A 22,084-nucleotide genomic window follows, 5' to 3' on the forward strand; every position below is an offset into this window, starting at 1 on the left:
GAGAGGAGTCAAGAATAACTTTTGACTTGAACAACTGAAAATTTTTGACTTGAACAACTAGAGGGATGGAGTTGTCATTCACTGAGATGGGGAATACTTTGGAGGAGTAGTTTGAGGAGGAAGATTGAAAGTCTGGATGTGGACCTAGGTTTGAGATGCCTAGAAGACATCCAAGCAGAAGTGTGGGATAAGCAGAGATATACACATGTGGAGTTCAGAGAGATCCAGACTGAGACAAGCACTGAGGAGTCATCAGCACACAGCACATGGTTTGAAACCAAGAAACTGGACCATTGCCAAGAGAGTAGGTATAAAGGAAAAAGGGAAGAGTTCCGAGGACTGAATCTTAGATCTCTCCACTGTTTAGAGGCCAAGGAGATGAAGAAGAACAAGCAAATAAATGATCTGTAAAATGATGCAAACAAATTAGGATAAATTACTGGTAGAGAACATGTACTAGCTTGAACTTGGATAGCATTCTCATACAGCACATTCCATTTATTCTACTGATACATATTCAAAACAGTTCCTTATTCATTTAGTATTGCCAACGCCCATCAAGAATTCACAGGAACGGGCTTTTGGCAGAATCTATTTATACCTTCCGCAACCTACATTTAGACCCAAAAAACTATATTTGTTCTTAAGAGTTTGATTAATAGTTTCACTAAATTATCAGAAAATAATGAGACTATTGTCTTTACTATGAAATATGTAAAAATAAAATGCAGTAAAATGTAATTAATAACAAATTAAGATCTGCTAGCACCACAGATGTGATTACATGGGGTTCAGCTAGCAATGATTTACAAGTTTCTTTTGAGGCTAGATAAAAGAATGAACACTCTTCAGGAGAAAATGAAGAGGGAGGTATTAGAGCAAATAAAGAAAGAAAGGTGCCGAAAGTATCTTACCCTAGTTAGAGGCAAAGATGGAGAATACCCTTAAAGGGAAATTATAATTTAATTGTTGTTAGGAAGCAAGCCCCAAAATATTAAAGGTGGAAGGCTTGATTTAAGCCTTTTCTCTTCTCATCCTTTTGGGGTAAAAAATGCTGTGGAAACCCAGTAAGCATTGCAGGAAGGAAATTGGGTAAATAAATTATAGTGCAAGATAACAATGTGGAGTACTATTTAGCCACTAACAATCATAATTTAGAAGCATACCTAATAACTCAGAAAAATGTTTATAAGTATATTGTTAAGAGAAAAAAGTATCATATAACCATACGTAAAACATGTCAATTTTCAAAAATCCACATACATAGAAAAACAACTTCAAGTATATAGAACAGTTGATGGGATATATAATGGATGATTTTCCTTTTCTTCTGGATGCTTTTTAAAATCTTCCAGATTTTCTATAACGGATAACTATCTTGTAAAAAACAAGACAAAACAAAAACCTAGGAGCTGCTAAAGGCTGGTAGACCTCAATGCGCACAGAATGAAATCAAAGCAATTTCATTTAGTGCCCCGGTCAGAAGCTAAGGGCTGCTCTGTGTAGCCCTGTAAGGGACAGGAAGGATTTTTCTTTGGTTAGGCTTGGTTACCATAAAACCAGCATGGAGAAAAGAAGTCGAAAAAAGTCTGGGTAGAAACCAACATAACGAATTATTAATATATTACTAAGTTGGCAAAAACGTTAAAATTTTAAGAGCCAATACTCAAAAGCATGTGGCAAAATATTATACACACATACACTTCTTATCTACTACGTCCATTCGTATCTACTTGTGGTGATGCATGTTTGCACATCCCTTTCTGAAAGCAACTTACCAATATGGATGAAGAACCAGAAAAATGTATGTTCAGAATGGTACAGCCACCGTGCAAAACAGTTTGGCAGTTTCTTATAAAACTAAGCAGACAACTACCATTCGAACCAACAATTGCACTTGTGAGCATTTATCCCAGAGAAATGAAAACTTATGTTTACACAAAAACCTGTACATGTATGTTCACAGCAGCCTCATTCGTAACAGCCCCAAACTGGAAACAACCTAGTTGTCATTCAAAGGGTGAATGATTAAACAAACCATGGATATTTAGCAATAAAAGGAACGAACTAGTGATACACACAACAACTTGGATCATCTCCAGGAAATTATGCTGAGCGAAAAAGCAGTCCCAAGAAGTCATGTACTGTATGATTCCATTTTCGAGTGATTTCCACTTTTTTTTTAAAGATCTTATTTTTCCTTTTTCTCCCCAAAGCCCCTCAGCACACAGTTGTATATCTGCAGTTGTGGGTCCTTCCATTTGTGGTATGCGGGATGCCACCTCAGCATGGCGTGAAGAGCGGTGCCAAGCCCATGGCCAGGATCCAAACCGGAGAAACCCTGGGCCGCCAAGCTGCAGCTTAACCACTCGCCACGAGGCCGGCCCCTGATTTCCACTTTTGAAATAGGAAAGTATCGAAACGCAGAACAGATTAGTGGTTGCCAAGGGTGAGTGGGAGGGAGGGAGGTGTGGCTATAAAAGGCCATCAAGAGGGATCCTTGTAGTGATGGAAATGTCTTGTTTTTTGACTGTATCAATGTCAATATTCTGGTTGTGATATTGCACCAGAGTTTTGCAATGTTACTATTGGGAGAAACTGAGTAAAGGGTACTTATGATCTCTGCATTATTTCTTACAACTGCGTGTGTATCCATAATTATCTCAAAATAAAAAATTTACTTAAAAAAATGTACTTCTTTTGGCCAGTTGTCACAAATCTCGAAGTCTGTCCTAAGAATATAACCCAAAAGAAGAAAAACGTTAAATGCACCAGATGTTCACTACAACGGAGAAAGAAACCACCTCAGTGTCATGACGTAGCCACTCTAGAATTACGCAGCCGTTTGATGCAGCAACAAAGAAATGTTATTTGAAAAGAGAGGATTCAAAATTGTGGTACAGTATGACAGCTCTGTGAAGGGGACTGGAATATACCACAAAAGTTTTAGTTGTAGTATTCTACGTGGAATTCTAGCAGAAATGTTTTCCTTCCCTCAAGCTTTCCGTAACGTTGTCACATGGTTTGGAGTGTGGGGAGAACAAGAGTAAAGAACATTTTTTATGTTAAGTTACAAAGGTCAGAGTCACAATAAAAGTTCTCTAAATTCGTCTCCCAGGAGAGCAAACTTCGTTTTTCGGGTTCCAGGCTCGGAACAGGAGCGCACACCAAGCGCCGCTGCCAGGAGCCCAGGGCGGTCCCCCTGGGCCCCGGTGGGTCCGCGGCAGCTGCTCCCGCGCTGCGCCCACAGCCCACCCCAGGTCGCCCCCAGCAGCCCAGGGAAGAGACCCCGAGCGCGGGCGCCGCCGCGCCCGGAGGGGCAGTGACCACTCCAAGGTCACCACAGAGGCCGCCGCCGCGGCCCGCCCGCCCTGGGGCCCCCGAATGAGGCCGGGTCTTGCTCTCCGCCCCCGCCCCAAGCCCCGCTCGGAGCCGCGCCCCCACCGCTGCCAGAGCCCCCGCCGCAGAGAAGCCCCGCACTGCGCCGGGGGCCGCAAAGGCCGCGGACCCCGAGCTGGGCGCCGGCGCCGGGCCAAGACGCGCGAGCACGGCACCGCGGCGGAACCCAGACAGCGCCCGCTTCCTTTTTCGCCCTCTCAACCCAGCTTTTCCCGACTCCGGGAAGAACCGGGAAGAGAAGGCGGAGGGCCGCGCGGCGCCGCCGGATAAATACTGTGGCCGGCCCCGCCCCCCGACCTCACTTCCGCCCCGCGGCAAGATGGCGGCGCCCGAGCCCTGCCACGCAGACTTCCGCCTGGCGCCGGGGCCGAGGGCCGGCTGCGGGCCGCGTGGGAGGTGAAGTCGGGGCGCGCGTGGTGCGGGCCGCAGCCCGGGTGCGCTGGGTGAGTCCCTGCCCCTTTCTGGCCGGGGGCCTGGGGAGAGCGAGCCGAGCGTCTGGCCGGCGCGGTCCGAAAAGTCTCGCCACGTGGGAGGGGAGGAGCTGGGACGCTGCTGGAGGGACGCGCTGACGGGGGCTGGAGGCCACGTGGGTGCGGTTCCGCCCAGGGTCCGCGTGGCCGTCCCCTCGAGTGACTCCGTGGCCCCTTTCTCTCCCAGGGAACATGTCGGAAGGAAACGCCGCGGGCGAGCCCAGCGCTCCGGGAGGGCCCCGACCTCTCCTCTCGGGGGCCCGGGGGCTCATCGGACGGCGGCCGGCGCCTCCCCTCACGCCGGGCCGCCTTCCCTCCATCCGCTCCAGGGACCTCACCCTCGGGGGAGTCAAGAAGGTACCCGACGGCACCTTTCAAAAGAAACCAAACTACCTTGAGTTTCAGGCTCCCGGGTTGCAATAACGTTCACGGAGGGCCTGCCGTGTGCCAGGCGTGGTGTTGGGCCTCACGAATCTCGTCCCCAGATTCCGCCTACAAAATCTGGGAGCCTGACCTACCTTTAAGTTCAGATGCTGGGTGCAAGCTGTTGACGTGGTTCTCAGATGGCTGAAGGGCAGAGAATCCTAATTAGTTCAAAAGCAACTTGAGCAGTGTTTATTTTTGTGTGTGTGTTTTGCATACCTTTTTTTTTTTTTTTAAAGATTTTATTTTTTTCCTTTTTCTCCCCAAAGCCCCCCAGTACATAGTTGTGTAGTCTTCGTTGTGGGTCCTTCTAGTTGTGGCATGTGGGACGCTGCCTCAGTGTGGTTTGATGAGCAGTGCCATGTCCGCGCCCAGGATTCGAACCAACGAAACACTGGGCCGCCTGCAGCGGAGCGCGCGAACTTAACCACTCGGCCACGGGGCCAGCCCCATGTGTTTTGCATACCTTTAAGAAACCCGTGAAAGCCACGCAGGCAGAAACTTTATCTGCCATCTTAGAGAGTTCTGAATTCGCTACGGATCCCAGTGTGCAAACCACTGATCTGGAGTGCAGTGAATTCTGGGCATGGCCTTAGAGGCTCTGCATCCTCTCCCGTTACGTTGATGACTGTAGATGTCAAGGGTGGCCCTGACAGGGGGCGGGGATGACAGAAACATCAATCAGCCAGTTTTTAAAGACTTCACTTCGCGTTGGGGAATTCTGGTTGCGGTCTGGTGTATCTGTGAGTGCTGGCAGATGTCTTCCCTCCTAGACCCTTGCGGCTAGAGCTCTTTTCTTGTGATACTGGCTGGTCTCCATAGCAGTTTGAAAACGGGGTGGGATTAGATAAATTCCTTTGCCTTTACAAGTCCTGAGGGCTCTCCTTTTTAGAGGGCAGAAGCTGAGCTGTTAGTTTAAATGGGTCTTGGTGCCCCTTTCTTCCGTGTGTAACTCCATTGCCAGCATGACATGACCTTCCTCCTTGTCAAGTACATGTCTGTCTGTAAATCTTTGGCAACAGTGTGGAATGTGCAGAAGAGAGTCGTGGTGGTCTTGGTCCACAGAAGATGCCTTTGGGAATCTTTGTTTTCCTCTGTAGTTTGGGATGAGAACTTACCAAATCAGTGATTCCTGTATTTTACTTTCAGAAAACCTTCACCCCAAACATCATCAGTCGGAAGATCAAGGAAGAGTAAGTAGCTAGGTCTTCTGAATACTTGCACCTTATTTACTTGCTCTGAGTTTGGGCCTTTGGGGAAATAACTAGGTATGTGGCTCAGAAATTTAAATTTGTGTATTTAGTTCTTTTCATTAGTGATTTTCAACCCTGGCCCCCAGATAATTCTAATGGGCAAACTATAAAAAAATACCAATGCCTGGGACTCCATCCCTAGAAACTGTGATTTAACTTATTTGCAGCGAAACCAAGTGATTATCTTTTACATCCAGGGTTGAGAGTCACTAGACTAAAATGTATCAAGTTTTCCCTCAAGTTTTTTTGCGTTACAGCCTTCCTGCTTTCAGGCAATACAAAAAAACCCACATTTGGGGGCAGTCTCTGTAATTCAATTTTGAGTTATAGTTCTAATATATACTCTCAAACAGGAAGGTAAAGTAAAGCAAACCGAAAGGATTCCACCCCATCAAGGAAGTGGAAAGGTGCTAGACTTAGGATGGGGTCTGCTTCTCATGACGTCGTTATTGGCTCATAAACTTGCCCCTGGAGTGGAGGGGTGTGAGAGAGTAAGACCTGTTCTCTGAGGCAGGGCAAGTGAGTGTTTTTCCTTGATCCAATCTCTTTTCCAGGCCCAAGGAAGAAGTAACCATCAAGAAGGAGAAGCGTGAAAGGGATAGAGACCGACAGCGAGAGGGTCATGGGCGGGGCCGGGGTCGCCCAGAAGTGATCCAGTCCCACTCCATCTTTGAGCAGGGCCCAGCTGAAATGATGAAGAAAAAGGGTACAAAGCTGTCCGGGCTGCGGGAGGAAGGAATCAGTGGACTTCAGTTCAGACTGTCCAGAGAAGGGCAAGGGCAGTGAGGTCCCCCTGCTCGCAGCTCAGTTTTCCTTGCTGTTGGCCTCTTCCTTTCCCCTAGTGAACTGGGTGATTTCCCACAGGGAACTGGGATAAGACAGTGGATGTCTCGGACATTGGGCCCTCTCACATCATCAACATCAAAAAAGAGAAGAGGGAGACAGATGAAGAAACAAAACAGATCTTGCGCATGCTGGAGAAGGATGATGTAGGTACCAGCAGCCGGCGGGGAAGGGGCTTCCGGGGAGCCAGGGTCGGGGGCAGGAGAGCTCTCATGTCCTGGAAGCCTGGTAAGCAGCAGGAAGCTGCGGTTAGAAAGGGCGAGGGGGGCTGCAGTCCAGGTGTGTGTGCTGGTTCGGCTCTGTGACCCATTGACTCTTTGGCAGTTCATCGATGACCCTGGGCTGAGGAATGACACTCGAAACATGCCTGTGCAGCTGCCGCTGGCTCACTCAGGGTGGCTTTTTAAAGAAGAGAGTGAAGAACCGGATGTTAAGCCTTCGTTGGCTGGCCCCAAGGAGGAGGACATGGAGGTGGATGTGCCTGTTGTGAAAGGTACTGTCTGTCGGTTCACGTCCCGTCTCCTTTTCTATGGCTGCCCCTCAGCAATCACCCCAGGAATGAGCCTCCCGGACTCTGCTCATAAGCTGCTCCTCTGCCATTGCAGCTGTAAAATACATGACCTGCACAGAGATGCTAAATTCTCACTCTCAGGGTTTGTGCTGGTGTGGGTCGGTGGGCCCGCCCTCAGATACCCCTTTTTAGATAAGTCATGCAACTCCTGGATCCCTCTTCATAACTGGTGTTTTCCTGCAGCTTCCTGGCTGAGTGACAGTGGAGCAGATGGGGACGAAGGGATGGGTACAGTGAAATGGTATGAAGGGTGGCCACTTGATAGCCCCTCCATTTGTATTACCTCGGGCAGTGAAAGAGGAGCCACGAGACGAGGAGGAGGAGGCCAAGGTGAAGGCTCCTCCCAGAGCAGCCAGGAAGACCCCAGGCCTCCCGAAGGATGTCTCTGTGGCAGAGCTACTCAGGGAGCTGAGCCTCGCCCAGGAGGAAGAGCTGCTGTTCCTCCAGCTGCCGGACACGCTCCCTGGCCAGCCACCTACTCAGGACATCAAGCCTATCAAGACAGAGGTGCAGAGCGAGGATGGACAGGTGGTGGTTATAAAGCAGGAGAAAGACCGGGTATGCTCAGGTTTGAGTCCTGTGAAAATTGGGGGGGGGGGGCCAGGGAGGGAAGCAGCAATCTAGGGGGGAACACAAATGTGTGCCACCCAAGCTGGAACGCGAAAATAATGTGCGTTTGTTCTTGCTGCCCACAGGAGTTTGGGCTTTGTACTTCAACCCGATTATACGTGTGGTTCTTTTCACAGTGAAGTATTTTGAACACAGACAAGCAAGAGAACATAAACGCTCACGTATCATCACTCAGCTCCAGCACTTACCAGTATTTTGTGCATTTGTTTATTTTTTTGCTGAGAGTTTTGTTTTAACTGATGGCAGGCAGCCCTAGGAAAGGCCCTCTTTGGGAAGCTCATTCTACCCTCTGCTGCTGCTGCCTGCCTTTGGGAAAGGGCTCGTTCATGAAGGGTGGAGGAAACGGCTCCCTACCAGTTTCTGCCTGCTGATTCTCTTTACAGGAAGCCAGGCTGGCGGAGAATGCTTGTACCCTGGCTGACCTGACAGAGGGCCAGGTTGGCAAGTTGCTCATCCGCAGGTCAGGGAAGGTGCAGCTCCTCCTGGGCAAGGTGACTCTGGATGTGACCGTGGGGACCGCCTGCTCTTTCCTGCAGGTGAGAGCCCGGAGGGCCAGGCAGAGGCTCTCTCTGAGGCGGAGGAGTATCGAGGAATCAGTGCCACGTGCGGGAGAAAGGTTCTTGGGATTATCACATTGGAATCACGGGGCTGAGTGACAGGCTGTATGCTTTGGTTCTCATCGCTGTCTTTGTCAATTGGCAGGAGCTGGTGTCTGTGGGCCTTGGAGACAGTAGGACGGGTGAAATGACAGTCCTGGGACATGTAAAGCACAAACTTGTGTGTTCCCCCGATTTTGAATCCCTCTTGGATCACAAACACCGGTAAAATGAGCAGATGGAGGATGATGGTGACTGTGCCCACGGCTGCTGCCTTCTCCAGACGTTGTGTTCTCAAATCTGCGCGACCCAGAAGGGGCCCGTTTAGCCCACCCACTCAAGCCTTTGGCAGCCGTTGTCCCAGTTTTCCCCACCGGGCCCACGTGGCTCCCTCCCACAACAGTGGTGAACGGCACAGTGACCTTCTCACAGCATGGATACTGCACATCCCTGGCTGCTGGGGGACTTGTCCCTTCTATTTATTTTTATATTTATGTCTTCTCTCTTCAACTGCCTGCCTCCTCCCCAGGTAGAGAGAGGAGGGTCTGTGGAAAAGTACAGGCTCCTTTTCTTGGTGACTGTTTTGGTTCTCAGGATAGGAGGTGTGTGGACTGTCGCTGCTGCTTTTGCTCCCGTCTTCCTCCCAAGATGCAGTGTCGGAGAGAGAGCAGGGAATTTTTGAGTCCAGCTCCATCAGTTACTAGTTGTATGACCTTGGACAAACTACCTAACCTTTCTGAGCCTCGTATTCCTCATCTGACAAAAATGAGGATAATACCTACCTCACAGGGTTGGTGTGAGGATTAAGTGGAATATCGTAGATGAAAACTCCTTGCACAAGGCCAGACATGCACAGTAGGCGCTCAATAAATGTTAGTTTCCCTTCCCTTTGCTTGAGTCTATTTTCAGTCAAAATAGAGATTTCAAGAATCTCTCAGAAGTGAGTAGAGATGCTTTGTCCCTGCCTTCTTACTCCACGTGCCGCCCCCTCCAGGCCCGATGCTCTGAGGGTGCCGATCCAGGCTCTTCCGTGCCCTTTTTCTCCTGAGCACTCCTAGTCAAGTGCTTCCTGTTCCTCGCTGGGAGGCACTAGCTGTAGGTTGAGACTCCTCCCAGCAGCCTACAGGTGCCTTTGGTGACGTGGTGGTCCCAGGACTCGGCCCCCACCCTCACCCCTACAATAAATAGCTGTGTCCTCCTAGCTTCCGTTCAAACACTTCTCAGCAGAAACCTGTGAGCGCCAGAATTATCAACCACACTAAGGCAAATACTGCTGAAAACCAGCCCTTGGTATGATTGAAATTAGAGATTTGTTGAATGATGGCATCTTTGGCACTTGACAGATGACCTCCCACTTCAAATCTCTGAATTTGAGAGGCACTCCTTTCCTGTTGTAGCACCCTCACGGTCACCCTCTCTGCTTGGATCCCAGTCCCAACTGGCCACACGCGAGTTTTGCTTCATTGGTCTGTGATCTTCCTTTCACCGGGTGGTCATGCTCTTGATCCTCTCAACTTGTAGTCCCTGGTGGAGCAGCTTCTCTTCCCTCGCCTCATGTCCACAGGGCTGGGTTTTTCCCTGGTTCAGCGTGGGGAGACATCTTCGAGGCTAGTATGGAAAGCCTCCTGCAGTAATGCATGTGGGTGTTAGATGCCAGTGTCACAGAGTCCTTTGCTGTGAGCTGAGCAGGCTTCCTCTGGAACAGGGCTGAACCGCACAGGCTCACTAAGAACTGCCTCCTGACTTGTAGTGGTCCCGGAGGTTTTGGATGGATATGCCTGCCTTTAGTCTCACCTCTCTCCCTCAAGCCTCTTTTTTATTCATCACAGCTGGGGCTTTTCCTACACTGAGCCCCTCAAGCTGCCTAGCTAGCAGTATGAGGGGGCATTGACTATTTAGTGACCACATTGCCCCTTGTGTAGCTAAGAGCTCCCGTGAGCTCTGGATCTCTCCTCCTTGTGGAGGTCTGGAGCAGAAAGGCTTCCTGGGAGACACGCACTGCCAAGTGCTGATGGTCTGAGGCTGAGCTTTGATGAGCAACTGCATTTTGTTGGGGCTTCAGTGCTTTCCTCTCCGTTTAAATAGCTAATGCACTGCGGGGGGATCTCCATTGTAATCCTCTCTTTCTCTTCTGTTTCTTTGGTTCAAAAACGCTTCTGCTTTTCTGGGCTAACTCAGTTCCTGCCTTGTTAGATGTTTGGTATTTTGCAGTTTACTTTTTTGACTCTTTTAAGTAAGCTTTAAGTTCACCGTTTCACCATTTCAAGTATCTTCGGGTTTGAATGTTAGGACCCTGGGTCAAAGTCCCATGACCTGTCTCTCTATCCCTGATACACAGGTCAGATGTCATCTGTAAAAGTGGAAAAATACGAGGCAAGTCTGCTTTTTGGGCCGAGCCTCTGAAGCATACATTTCTACAACAAATAAATGCAAATAATGGGAGTAAAAAGATCAAAGCCAAATTCATATAGGAGTGCAAATGGATGCAAATTTATTACTATCTGCATCTGTGTGTACGCACTTTGTTAAGATTCTGAAAGAGAGAACTAGAGCCTTGTTCTCCTTTTAACTGTAGTGTGGGCTTTAGTCAGGACTGGGTGTGGATCTAACTCCACCAGGAACTTTGGGGAAAATTACTTACCCTCCCTAAGCTTGGTTTTATTTGCTATAAAAATGAGAGAATAGCTTTTTAATAGGATTGCTTTTAAATTAGAATGGACATAAAGCATTTATTTGGTGCCAGACACAAAGTGCTTCTATCAGGATGTGATCAGCACAAGTAGGAAACTAGACTGACAGTGATGTGAGCAATAAGATGTTTAATTATCCCACATAACGAGAAGTCTGGAGATAGATGGTTCCAGAGTTGGGTGGCAGCCAAAATGTCATCAAGATTTTCTTGGATCCATTTGTTCTGTCCTCTTCATTATTGCAAATTGGCTGCTATAGCTCAGCATCATTTCTTCAAATGACGTGCAAAGTCGAAGCAGAAAGCAAAGTAGACAGCAGTGAAGGAACTTTCTCCTCATGCTGCTCTTACCAGGGGCGAATATCCTTCAGACTTGCCCCGGGTCTCTTTGATAGAGCTGAGCCACGTCCCCACCCTTGGACCGGGTACTGGCAGTGGGATGAGTGGACCGGTTTGTCCCCTGGCACTGGACAGCCTGTTGCCTGAGACAGGGTTTTGTTAGTAGGGAAGAAGCAAGAATGACAGGTAGACAGTCTGTAAAAACAATACTGTCTATTGTAGTAAAGTCATAAAGTGTATCTGATAGAATTTTTTTAATGTTCAGTTACCGTTTATTCTAAATAAGCCAATTTTAACATTTTAGTATATATTCTTTCAGACTCCAAAATTATATATATTATATATAATGACAAATATTATGCTGTTTTATGTGCTTATCTCAAAAATATACAGTTCATCTGTGTTAATGAGCATCTTGTACTTCAGATACTTCTGAGCTAGCTGAAAGATAAAGACAGCATTCCTTAATCCTTCCAGACCTACCCACATGATCCAATTGAATTGATCACTCAACAGTTGGCTCTTTAAAGGAAAAAATGCTGCTTTCTTTTTTTTTTAAGATTTTATTTTTCCTTTTTCTCCCCAAAGCCCCCCAGTACATAGTTATGTATTTTTAGTTGTGGGTCCTTCTAGTTGTGGCATGTGGGATGCCACCTCAGCATGGCCTGATGAGTGGTGCCATGTCTGCACCTAGGATCCGAACTGGCTAAACCCTGGGCCACTGCAGCAGAGCACATGAGCTTAACCACTCAGCCATGGGGCCTGCCCCTCTTTTTTTTTTTTTTTTTTTTTTGAGGAAGATTAGCCCTAATCTAACACCTGCGGCAGTCTTCCTCTTTTTGTTGAAGAAGACTGGTCCTGAGCTAACATCCATGCCCGTCTTCCTCTGTTTTATATGTGGGATGCCTGCCACAGTTTGGCTTGATAAATGGTGTGTTGGTCTGTGCCTGGGATCCAAACCAGCAAACCCTGGGCCACCAAAGTGGAGTGCACGATCTTAACTGCTATGCCACTGGGCCAGCCCCAACTTATTACTTAGATAGAGTGCACGTTGGAAAAAGTGGCATTCACTGCCTACTCATCCTGTGCTGGCAGTCCCATCCTAGTGCAAGAATATTTTCACAGTTGGAGCTTTCCCCTCCTAAGATGGCTGTGGCGAGTGACAGAGGTGATGTTAATGGCTACTCTTGGACTGGTTCAGCTGCCAAAGTTCTAGCAGTGGAGGGTGGGGATTGGAGTGGGGTGGGTCTCGGGTATCATCTGAAAAAATGGAGCTGGAATACCACCTATAGTAACCCCTCTTTGTGGCCAACTTCTGACAACTCTTCTGAAGCACTTTTTCTTTTCCCTTCCATTGCAACAGTCACTGGTCCAGCTCCCCAGAAGCTGAGGCAGGGGGTGGACTTTCTTCTGTTTGGCTCATTTACACTTAAGACCCAGTCAGTCAGGAAAGATGCAGTCTTGATCATCGTTGGCCTGACAACTTTACCTTGTTTATTTCTCAGGGTTCAGTGGAAAAATAGAAACCATTCTAGATATTCTAAGCAAAAAAGTTTAATAGAGGAAAATAAGTGTTGTTAGACTCATTGGGAGCTGGAAGAGTGAGCATAGGTTGAGCCTGCAGGATTCGGAATGCCGGAGAACTGCTCCATCAGGGAGCTACCACCCCCACTGTGATCAGGAAGTTGCAGCGTCAGGATGGAGCTCTGGATCCAGACACGGCAGAGCTGCAATCCAGGGCTCAGGAACTCACCACAGTTTCAACTGCCTCTGGAGAGCCACCAAGCTAAAGAGTGGACCCTGGAACACTTGAGGAAAAACCCCACACAGACTGAGTGCCTACTGTGTGCTAGGCACAGTTCCAGTTTAGGATATGTCAGTGACAAAACAAGGGTCTCTGTCCTGGTGGAACTTTAGTGAGGGAGACAGACAAGAAGCCTAAGTAAGTTATATAGTAGTGAGAAGGTGACAGGTGCTTGGGAATTGTTTTAAAAGGGCAAGGGTGGGGACGGATCTGGGTGATAGTGGGCGTGTGACAGTAAGTAGGGCAGGCCTTGTTGAGAAAGTATTTGAAGATGTGAACCAGAAGGATCAGAAACTGCCCGGAGACTGGCTGGAGATGAAGCAGTGAGGGCGGAGGAGGTGTGGGGATGGGCGGTCCCCTACAGGTAGGACTTTTAGGCCAGTGCAAGGACTTTGGCTTTATTCTAAGTGAAAGAATTAGCTGTCACGAGGTTAGGTAGGTTTTAAAAGGCTCACTGTAGCTGTTGTCTTGAGGCCAGGGTAGAGGCAGAGGCCCCAGTTTGGAGGCTGTTCCATTAATCCAGGCAACAGATGGTAGTGGACCAGGTTGGTGGTAGTGGAGGTGTTGAGCAGCGCTTGCGTTCTAGATGCTTATTTCAGATGTGGAGCCAGCTTGATCTGCAGATAAAGTAGATGTGGGGTGTGAGAAAAAGAGAAGGATCACGCTGAATCCACAGCTTTGGTAGCAGCAAACAGCCAAAGTGGTAGGAAGATGGCCTGTACTTCCACCTTTCAAGTCTCAATTGGCAGAACCTAATTCAGATCCAGAACCCTAGCACAAGAGGTTTTGGAAAATGTAATATTCCCTGTCTAGCCCCAGTAATCCAGGCTGGCGCTTTTTGAAGTGGCGGGTGATGAGTGCTGGTCAACTGTTTTCACTACAGTTGGCTTAAGGGTCCACGATTTGAATGTAAAGCTTTCTGTGACCATGTCATGCTGCCAATGCAAAGCTCTCTCTGATTCATTCCCTCGTGACAGTATATTCCACATGAAAACACACTCAGTACCTGAAACTAACCGTAGTCAGTGTGACTCTCAAAGCTTTCCCCAGGGCAACACAATCATGGGAATTCTTTAGAACATGTCTCTTGCACTGTACAACATAACATTAATGGCTATAGTAGAATCCATCTTTGGACTATCAAAATTCACCCAAACAATCCCCAATTCCTGGACATTTTGATTTTTCCAATTTTTCATTATTTAAAAAAATGATGTGATCAGCAATCTTGTGGTTAAATTGTCGCCAATATCCTCAATTATTTCTTTCGGATTCTTTACTAAAAGTGGCTTTGCTGAGTCAAATTCTGTGACATTTTTAAGGCTTTTGGTAGACACTGCCTCCAGATGCTTGCACCTGTTCGCGTGCCCATCAACAGTGTGTAAGAGTTGCTTGTGCATTTGTAAAGGTAAATGTGTCATCAGTAGTCCATTTTAAACGATATAAATGTAAAAAGATGCTAAGTAGGAGACCTGACCTACACTCAGGTGACCTTCTGGAGAGAGAACTAGTGTTCTCTCCTCCCTACATCGAACATCAGAGGGCTGACCTCGAAGAACACACTGCTCCACAGTTGGTTACGTGCTTCCCAGACATCAGCTGTGTTTTTCCCAAGCTTGCAGTTGTGTTCGCTATTGTAATTACATAATTCAATCAAACATTGTGTAAACTAATAAAATACGAGAGCTAGAAGAAAGTATTTCTGATGAAAAGGTAAATACATAATTTAATTAAATATTATATAAACTGATGGCATGGATGTGCTAAAAGAAAGTTCTTATTTCTATGGAAACTAAGGTAAATGCTTTGGAAAGACTTAATAAAGATATCACTAAAAACTGCTGTTGAATTAAGTTTAGGCAAGATAAACGTAAAGATGGGGGACATTGTAAACATCCAGGGGGATTCTGCACTCAGACTGCATCACAGGTTCGCTGATGCTTTGACTTCTCATCTGCTTTTGATGAAACCAGAGCTGGTGATCTCAGCAGCGCATCATGGTGCGTGTGGTCTCCATGGAATGCTAACTGGGGGGTCCACACTCAGAAAAGGACTCATCCCTCTGCCAAAAGACTGGTGGACGAGTGTCCACTTATAAGTGTTAAGCTAAAATATTTATTATTTTATTTTATTTTATTTTTTATAAGATTTTATTTTTCCTTTTTCTCCCCAAAGCCCTCCAGTACATAGTTGCATATTTTTAGGTGTAGGGGTACTTCTAGTTGTGGCCTGTGGGATGCTGCCTCAGCATGACTTGAGTGGTGCCAGTGTCTGCACCCAGGATCCGAACTGGTGAAATGGAGCATGCAAGCTTAACCACTCAGCCATGGGGCCGGCCCCTAAAATAAAATATGTAAAGGAGTGATGTCAGCGTCATGGCAGAGTGAATTCTCCCAGCAATCTCTCCCGTCCACGATACAATGAAAAAGACATTCATACTCCAACAGAGGACATCCACACAACACAAAAGACGTCTGAGAGACGCACACAGCCACACATTGGAGGGTAGAGAGGCTGGAGTCCCCCCTCAGAGGAGGTGGAAAGGGGCAAGAGAAAACTTCGCTCCCTCCCCGAAAGACTGTGATCCAGGACTCCACGTGGCCTCTGAGAGGGAAGCAAGTGGGGAGGGGACACTCATTCACAGGAACATCAAAGATCCCCAAGGGCCCTCACAGCCTAGGGGAAAGCCCATCTCAAGGTGAAAGTTAATGCAGGGGTGACCTCATCAAGCCAACATCCCAGGAGAGCAGATAGTGAGAGCAGAGTGAGAAAACCCCAAGAGCATGCAGAAAAAAGCGCCCCTATCCCCACCCACCCAGCACCGGCTCCAGTGCCTGGGATCTCGGCTGAAGGCGGAGGGCTCAGAATACGTGGTTCTTGGCCCCTACCCAGTGGTGATAGGCGGTAACTGTAACCAAATAATACCACAATGTGAAAGAACAAAGCCACACCCTCTAGTAGTATCAAAAATTATATTAAACCTCCAGCCCAAAGAGAAAATGACAAGAACCCAGAAATCAGTCCTAAAGACACAGAAACGTGTAACCTAAATGACAGAATTCAAAACAGCTATCATCAAAAAACTCAACAAGTTAAACGAGAAAGCAGAGAAATAATTCAACGAGTTCAGGAGCTACTTCACAAAAGAGATTGAAACTATAAAGAAGAATCAATCAGAAATATTGGAGATGAAAGACAATCAATGAGATAAAACAATATGATTCCCTGAACGCTGGAGCGAACATCATAGAGGAGGAAATCAGCATAATGGAGGAAAGACATGTTGAAATACTCCAGATAGAGGAGGAGAGAGAACTAAGACTAAAAAGAAATGAGGAAAGTCTCCTAGAAATATTTGACTCCATTAGGAAATGCAAGATGAGAATTATACATATTCAAGAAGGAGAATGGAGCAGAAAGCTTGTTCAAAGAAATAATAGCAGAGAACTTCCCAAATCTAGGGAAGGAGATGGAAATCCATGCAGAAGAGGCTACCAGATTTCCTGAATATGCCAATGTAAAAAGACCTACTGGAAGGCATATAGTAGTGAAACTGGCAAAAGTGAATGACAAAGAAAGATTAAGAAGTGCAGCAAGGCAGAAGAAAATAACCTACAAAGGGAACCCTATCAGGCTTTCAGCAGATTTCTCTGCTGAAACCTTACAGGCTAGGAGAGACTGGAACAACATTTTCAAATCTTTAAAGGACAAAAACTTGCAGCCAAGAATACTCTATCCAGCAAAAATATCCTTCAGATATGATGGAGAAATAAAAACTTTCCAAGATAGGGGCAGGCCAGGTGGCACAGTGGTTAAGTGCACACATTCCGCTTTGGTGGCCCGAGGTTCATCAGTTCAGATCCCGGGTGCAGACATGGCACTGCTTGGCAAGCCATACTGTGGTAGGCGTCCCACATATAAAATAGAGGAAGATGGGCACGGATGTTAGCTCAGGGCCAGTCTTCCTCAGCAAAAAGAGGAGGATTGGCAGCAGATGTTAGCTCAAGGCTAATCTTCCTCAAAAAAAGAAACTTTCCAATATAGACAAAAGCTAAGGGAGTTCATGAGACCGTGCCCCCCACCCCCCCCCCCAAGAAATCCTCAAGAAGGCCCTCATACCTGAAAAAAAAAAAAAAAAAGGCGGGGGGAGGGTGTTACAAAGCATGCAGTAAGGAGATAAATAGTAAGACAAAATCCGAAAATTGTAGTTATACATCAGAACAGGTTAGCAGATACTCAAGTATAACATTAAAGATGAAGGGAGGAAAACACCAAGAACAAAGATAATCTTGTCATTTTAACCACAAACTCACAACACAAGATGGAATAAGATGTGAGAGAAACAACTTAGGAGGGGAAGAGGAAAGGGACTGAATTGACTTAGTCTAAGGAAATTAGAGGCCATCAGAAAAGGGACTATCTTATCTATGAGATTTTGAATACAAATCTCATCGTAATCACTGAACAAAAAAGCAGAACAGAGACACAGATAATAAATAATGAAAAAATAAACACAATGTCAAAAAACTACATAACTCAATTGGTAGATCAAAACATACAGGATGAGAAACAAAGGAAATACAGGAGAACTGGAAAATGAGTGATAAAATGGCAGTATTAAGCCCTCATATATTGATAATCACCCTAAATGTAAAGGGTTTGAATTCTCCAATAAAAAGACACAGAGTGGCAAGATGGATTAAAGAACAAGATCCAACAACATGCTGCCTCCAGGAAACACATCTCAGCTCCAACAACAAACACAGGCTCAGAGTGAAGGGATGGAAGGTGATACTCCAAGCAAATGGCAAACCAAAGAAAGCAGGTGTCACAATACTTATATCAGACAAAGTAGACTTCAAGATAAGACAGGTAAAGAGAGACAAAGAGGGGCAGTATATAATGATCAAAGGGACACTTCACCAAGAATACATAACACTTATAAATATCTATGCACCCAACACAGGAGCACCAAAGTACATAAAGCAACTGTTAAGAAACTTAAAAGGAGATATTAATAACAACACAATAATAGTAGGAGACCTCAACGCTCCACTCACATCAATAGATACATCATCCAGACAGAAAATCAACAAGGAAACAGTGGAATTACATGAAAAGCTAGACCAGTTGGACTTAATAAACATGTATAGAACACTCCATCTAAAAACAGCACAATACACCTTCTTCTCAAGTGCACACAGAACATTCTCAAGGATAGACCATATGTTGGGAAACAAGGCAAGCCTCAATAAATTTAATAAGATTGACATAATAACAAACGTCTTTTCCAATCACAATGCTATGAAGCTAGAAATTAATTACAAGAAAAAAGCTGAGAAAGGGACAAAGATGTGGTGACTAAACAAAATGCTATTGAACAACCAATGGATCGTTGAAGAAATTAAAGGAGAAATCAGAAAATATCTGGAGGGGCCTGCTCCGTGGCCGAGTGGTTAAGTTCACGTGCTCTGCTGCAGCGGCCCAGGGTTCAGATCCTGGGTGCGGACATCAGGCCACATTGAAGCGGCGTCCCATATCCCACAACTAGAAGAACCTGCAACTGAGATATACAAACTCTCACTGTTTGCAGGGGGGGTTTGGGGAAATAAATCAGAAAAAAAAAAAGATTGGCAACAGTTGTCAGCCCAGGTGCCAATCTTTAAAAAAAAAGAAAAGAAAAGAAAATATCTGGAGACAAATGAAAATGAAAACATACCGTACTAACTCATATGGATGCAGCAAAAGCCATATTAAGAGGGAAATTCATCGCAATACAGGCTCACCTTAACAAACAAGAAAAATCCCAAATAAGCAATCTCAAACTACACCTAACTGAAATAGATAAAGAAGAACAAACTAAGCCCAAAGTCAGCAGGAGACAAATCATAAAAATCAGAGCAGAAATAAATGCAGTTGGAACAAAAAAGGCAGCAGAAAGGATCAGTGAAACAAAGAGCTGGTTCTTTGAGAAGATAAACAAAATTGACAGACTCCAAGCCACACTTACAAAGAAAAAAAGAGAGAAAGCTCAGATAAATAAAATTAGAAATGAAAGAGGAGTAATAACAACAAATACGACAGAAATACAAAGGATTATAAGAGCATACTATGAAAAACTATATGCCAACAAAATGGACAATCTAGAAGAAATAGATGAATTCTTAGACTCTTGCCACCTCCCAAAGCTGAATCAAGAAGAAATAGATAATCTGAATAGACAAATCACACAAGTAAAGAGATTGAAACAGCCATCAAAAGCATCCCAAAAAATAAAAGCACAGGACCAGATGGCTTCTTGGGGCAATTCTACCAAACTTGCAGAGAGGATCTAATATCTATTCTTCTCAAACTATTCCAAAAAATCAGGGAAGATGGAACGCTTCCTAACACATTCCACAAAGCTAACATCACTCTGATACCAAAGCCCGACAAGGAAAACACAAAAAAGGAAAACTACAGGCCAATATCACTGATGAACATAGATGTAAAAATCCTCGACAAAATATTGGCAACCTGAATACAGCAATACGTCAAAAACATCATACATCATGATCAAGTGAGATTTATACCAGGCACACAGGGATGGTTCAACATCCACAAATCAATCAATGTGATACACCACATTAACAAAATGAGGAATAAAAACCACATGATCATCTCAATAGATGCAGAGAAAGTGTTTGACAAGATCCAACAGCCATTTATGATAAAAACTCTTAAGAAAATGGGCATAGAAGGAAATTGGTTCAACATAATAAAGGCCAAATATGACAAATCCACAGCCAACATCATACTCAATGGGCAAAAACTGAACACCATCCCTCTGAGAACAAGAACAAGACAAGGATGCCCACTATCACCACTCTTATTCAGCATGGTACTGGAGGTTTTGGCCAGAGCAATTAGGCAAGAGAAAGGAAGAAAAGGAATCCAAATAGGGAGTGAAGAAGTGAAACTCTCACTGTTTGCAGATGACATGATCTTATATATAGAAAACGCTAAAGAATCCATTGGAAAACTAATAGAAATAATTAACAACTACAGTAAAGTTGCAGGGTACAAAATCAACTTGCAAAAATTAGTTGCATTTCTGTACTCTAATGAACTTACAGAAAGAGAACTCAAGAATACAATTCCATTTACAATTGCAACAAAAAGAACAGAATATCTAGGAATAAATTTAACCAAAGAGGTGAAGGACTTATACAGTGAAAAATATAAGGCATTATTGAAAGAAATAGATGATGACATAAAGAGATGGAAAGAGATTCCAGGCACATGGATTGGAAGAATAAACATAGTTAAAATGGCCATACTACCCAAAGCAATCTACATATTCAACGCAATCCCAATTAAAATCCCAATGACATTCTTCATGGAAATAGAACAAAGAATCCTAAAATTCATAGAGGGCAACCAAAGACCCTGAATTGCTGAAGGAATCCTGAGAAAAAAGAACAAAGCTGGAGGCATCACAATCCCTGATTTCAAAATGTACTACAATGACACAGTAATCAAAACAGCATGGTACTGGTACAAAAACAGGCACACAGATCAATGGAACAGAACTGAAAGCCCAGAAATAAAACCGCACATCTACAGACAGCTAATCTTCGACAAAGGTGCCAAGAACATACAATGGAGAAAAGATAGCCTCTTTAATAAATGGTGTTGGGAAAACTGGACAACCACATGTAAAAGAATGAAAGCAGACCATTATCTCACACCATACACAAAAATAAACTCAAAATGGATTAAAGATTTGAAGATAAGTCCTTAAACCATAAAACTTCTGGAAGATAATACAGGTAGTACACTCTCTGACACTGACTTCAAAAGGATCTTTTCGAATACCATGTGTCCTCAGACAAGGGAAACAAAAGAATAAATAAACAAGTGGGACTTCATCAGACTAAAGAGCTTCTGCGAGGCAAAAGAAACTAGGATAAAAAAAAGACAACCTGAGAAGGGGCGGAGCAAAATGGTGGGGTGAGCTGACCCGGGATTCTCTCCCCTCCAAATACAACAAAGGATTGGAAAAACTGAATTTCAGAGAATAAATCTAATGCCAACACATTAGAGACCTACAATACCAAGAAGGCGGAGAACATAGACCTTGCTGACAGCCTCGGAGGTGCTGGAACAGTAGGAGAGAACGTTGCTACCTCCCCGAGAGTCTGCGATCCCTGCTGCGTTGGTCCAGGAAAGAGCGAGGGAGGGGCCACACCACTGGGGGATCATCCAGGACTCCTGCCACTGGTTCAGTGGAAACCCGCTGATGGGGGAAAGCTTCCGTGCATGGGGACCCCATAAACCCAGGGCCTCGGGAGACCAGAGAACAGAACTGATCCGAATCCAGATCAGCCCGGGAGAATAGCAGCCCCTCCCTTACAGAAAAGTGCACTGGGCGCCGCCATCTTGCCGGAAGGCAGAGAGCTCAGAACACGTGACTCTCAACCTCATCTAGTGGCGACAGGCTGTAACTGCAACCGAATTCTACCACCATGCAAAAAAACCGCTCCTCTACCATCCAGCAATTTATAAAAGCCCAGACCAGAAGGAAAACAATAAAAACATAGAATTAAGTCCTGAGGACTTGGAATTAGGTAAACTAACTGACAATGAGCTCAGAGCAGCTATAATCAAAAAACTCAATGAGGTAGAGAGAAAGATAGAGAAACAAGCCAATGAGTTCTGGAGTTACTTCACAAAAGAGATTGAAATCATAAAGAAGAATCAAACAGAATTACTAGAGATGAAAAACACAATGGACCAGGTAAAACAGAATACAGATTCCCTGAATGCACGTGTAGACACCATAGAAGAGAAAATTAACATAATTGAAGATAGATAGGCTGAATGGCTCCAGACAGAGGAAGAAAGAGAACTAAGAATTAAAAAAAAAAAACGAGGAAAATCTCTGAGAGATAGTGGATTCAATGAGGAGTAAGAACTTAAGGATCATAGGAATTCCCGAGAACGTGGAAAAGGAAAATGGAGCAGAAAGTGTTCTTAATGAAATTATAGAAGAGAACTTCTCAAATATAGGGATTGACGGAGAAAT

The 22,084-nt window shown here is 45.3% G+C and overlaps 1 protein-coding gene across 2 annotated transcripts; it reads left to right on the top strand.

Annotated features, from left to right (window-relative positions):
* Window positions 1–3,683: 3,683 nt before the first annotated feature.
* Window positions 3,684–9,071, top strand: POLR3D (RNA polymerase III subunit D). 2 transcript variants are annotated; one of them, XM_008542588.2, is made up of 9 exons: window positions 3,684–3,842; window positions 4,057–4,226; window positions 5,442–5,485; window positions 6,100–6,251; window positions 6,410–6,534; window positions 6,713–6,881; window positions 7,252–7,517; window positions 7,973–8,125; window positions 8,292–9,071. In XM_008542588.2, exons 2-9 carry the CDS (start codon window positions 4,062–4,064, stop codon window positions 8,412–8,414), a joined length of 1,197 nt encoding a protein of 398 aa, XP_008540810.1. In that variant the 5' UTR covers window positions 3,684–3,842; window positions 4,057–4,061; the 3' UTR covers window positions 8,415–9,071. The 2 variants fall into 2 exon arrangements, 1 of the variants encoding a protein (XP_008540810.1); XR_011536417.1 differs by having other exon boundaries at window positions 3,694–3,842; window positions 7,143–7,517.
* The last annotated feature ends 13,013 nt before the right edge of the window (window positions 9,072–22,084 follow it).

This window comes from Equus przewalskii, chromosome 2 (assembly GCF_037783145.1).
Source record: "Equus przewalskii isolate Varuska chromosome 2, EquPr2, whole genome shotgun sequence".
NCBI classification, from domain to species: Eukaryota; Metazoa; Chordata; class Mammalia; order Perissodactyla; family Equidae; genus Equus; species Equus przewalskii.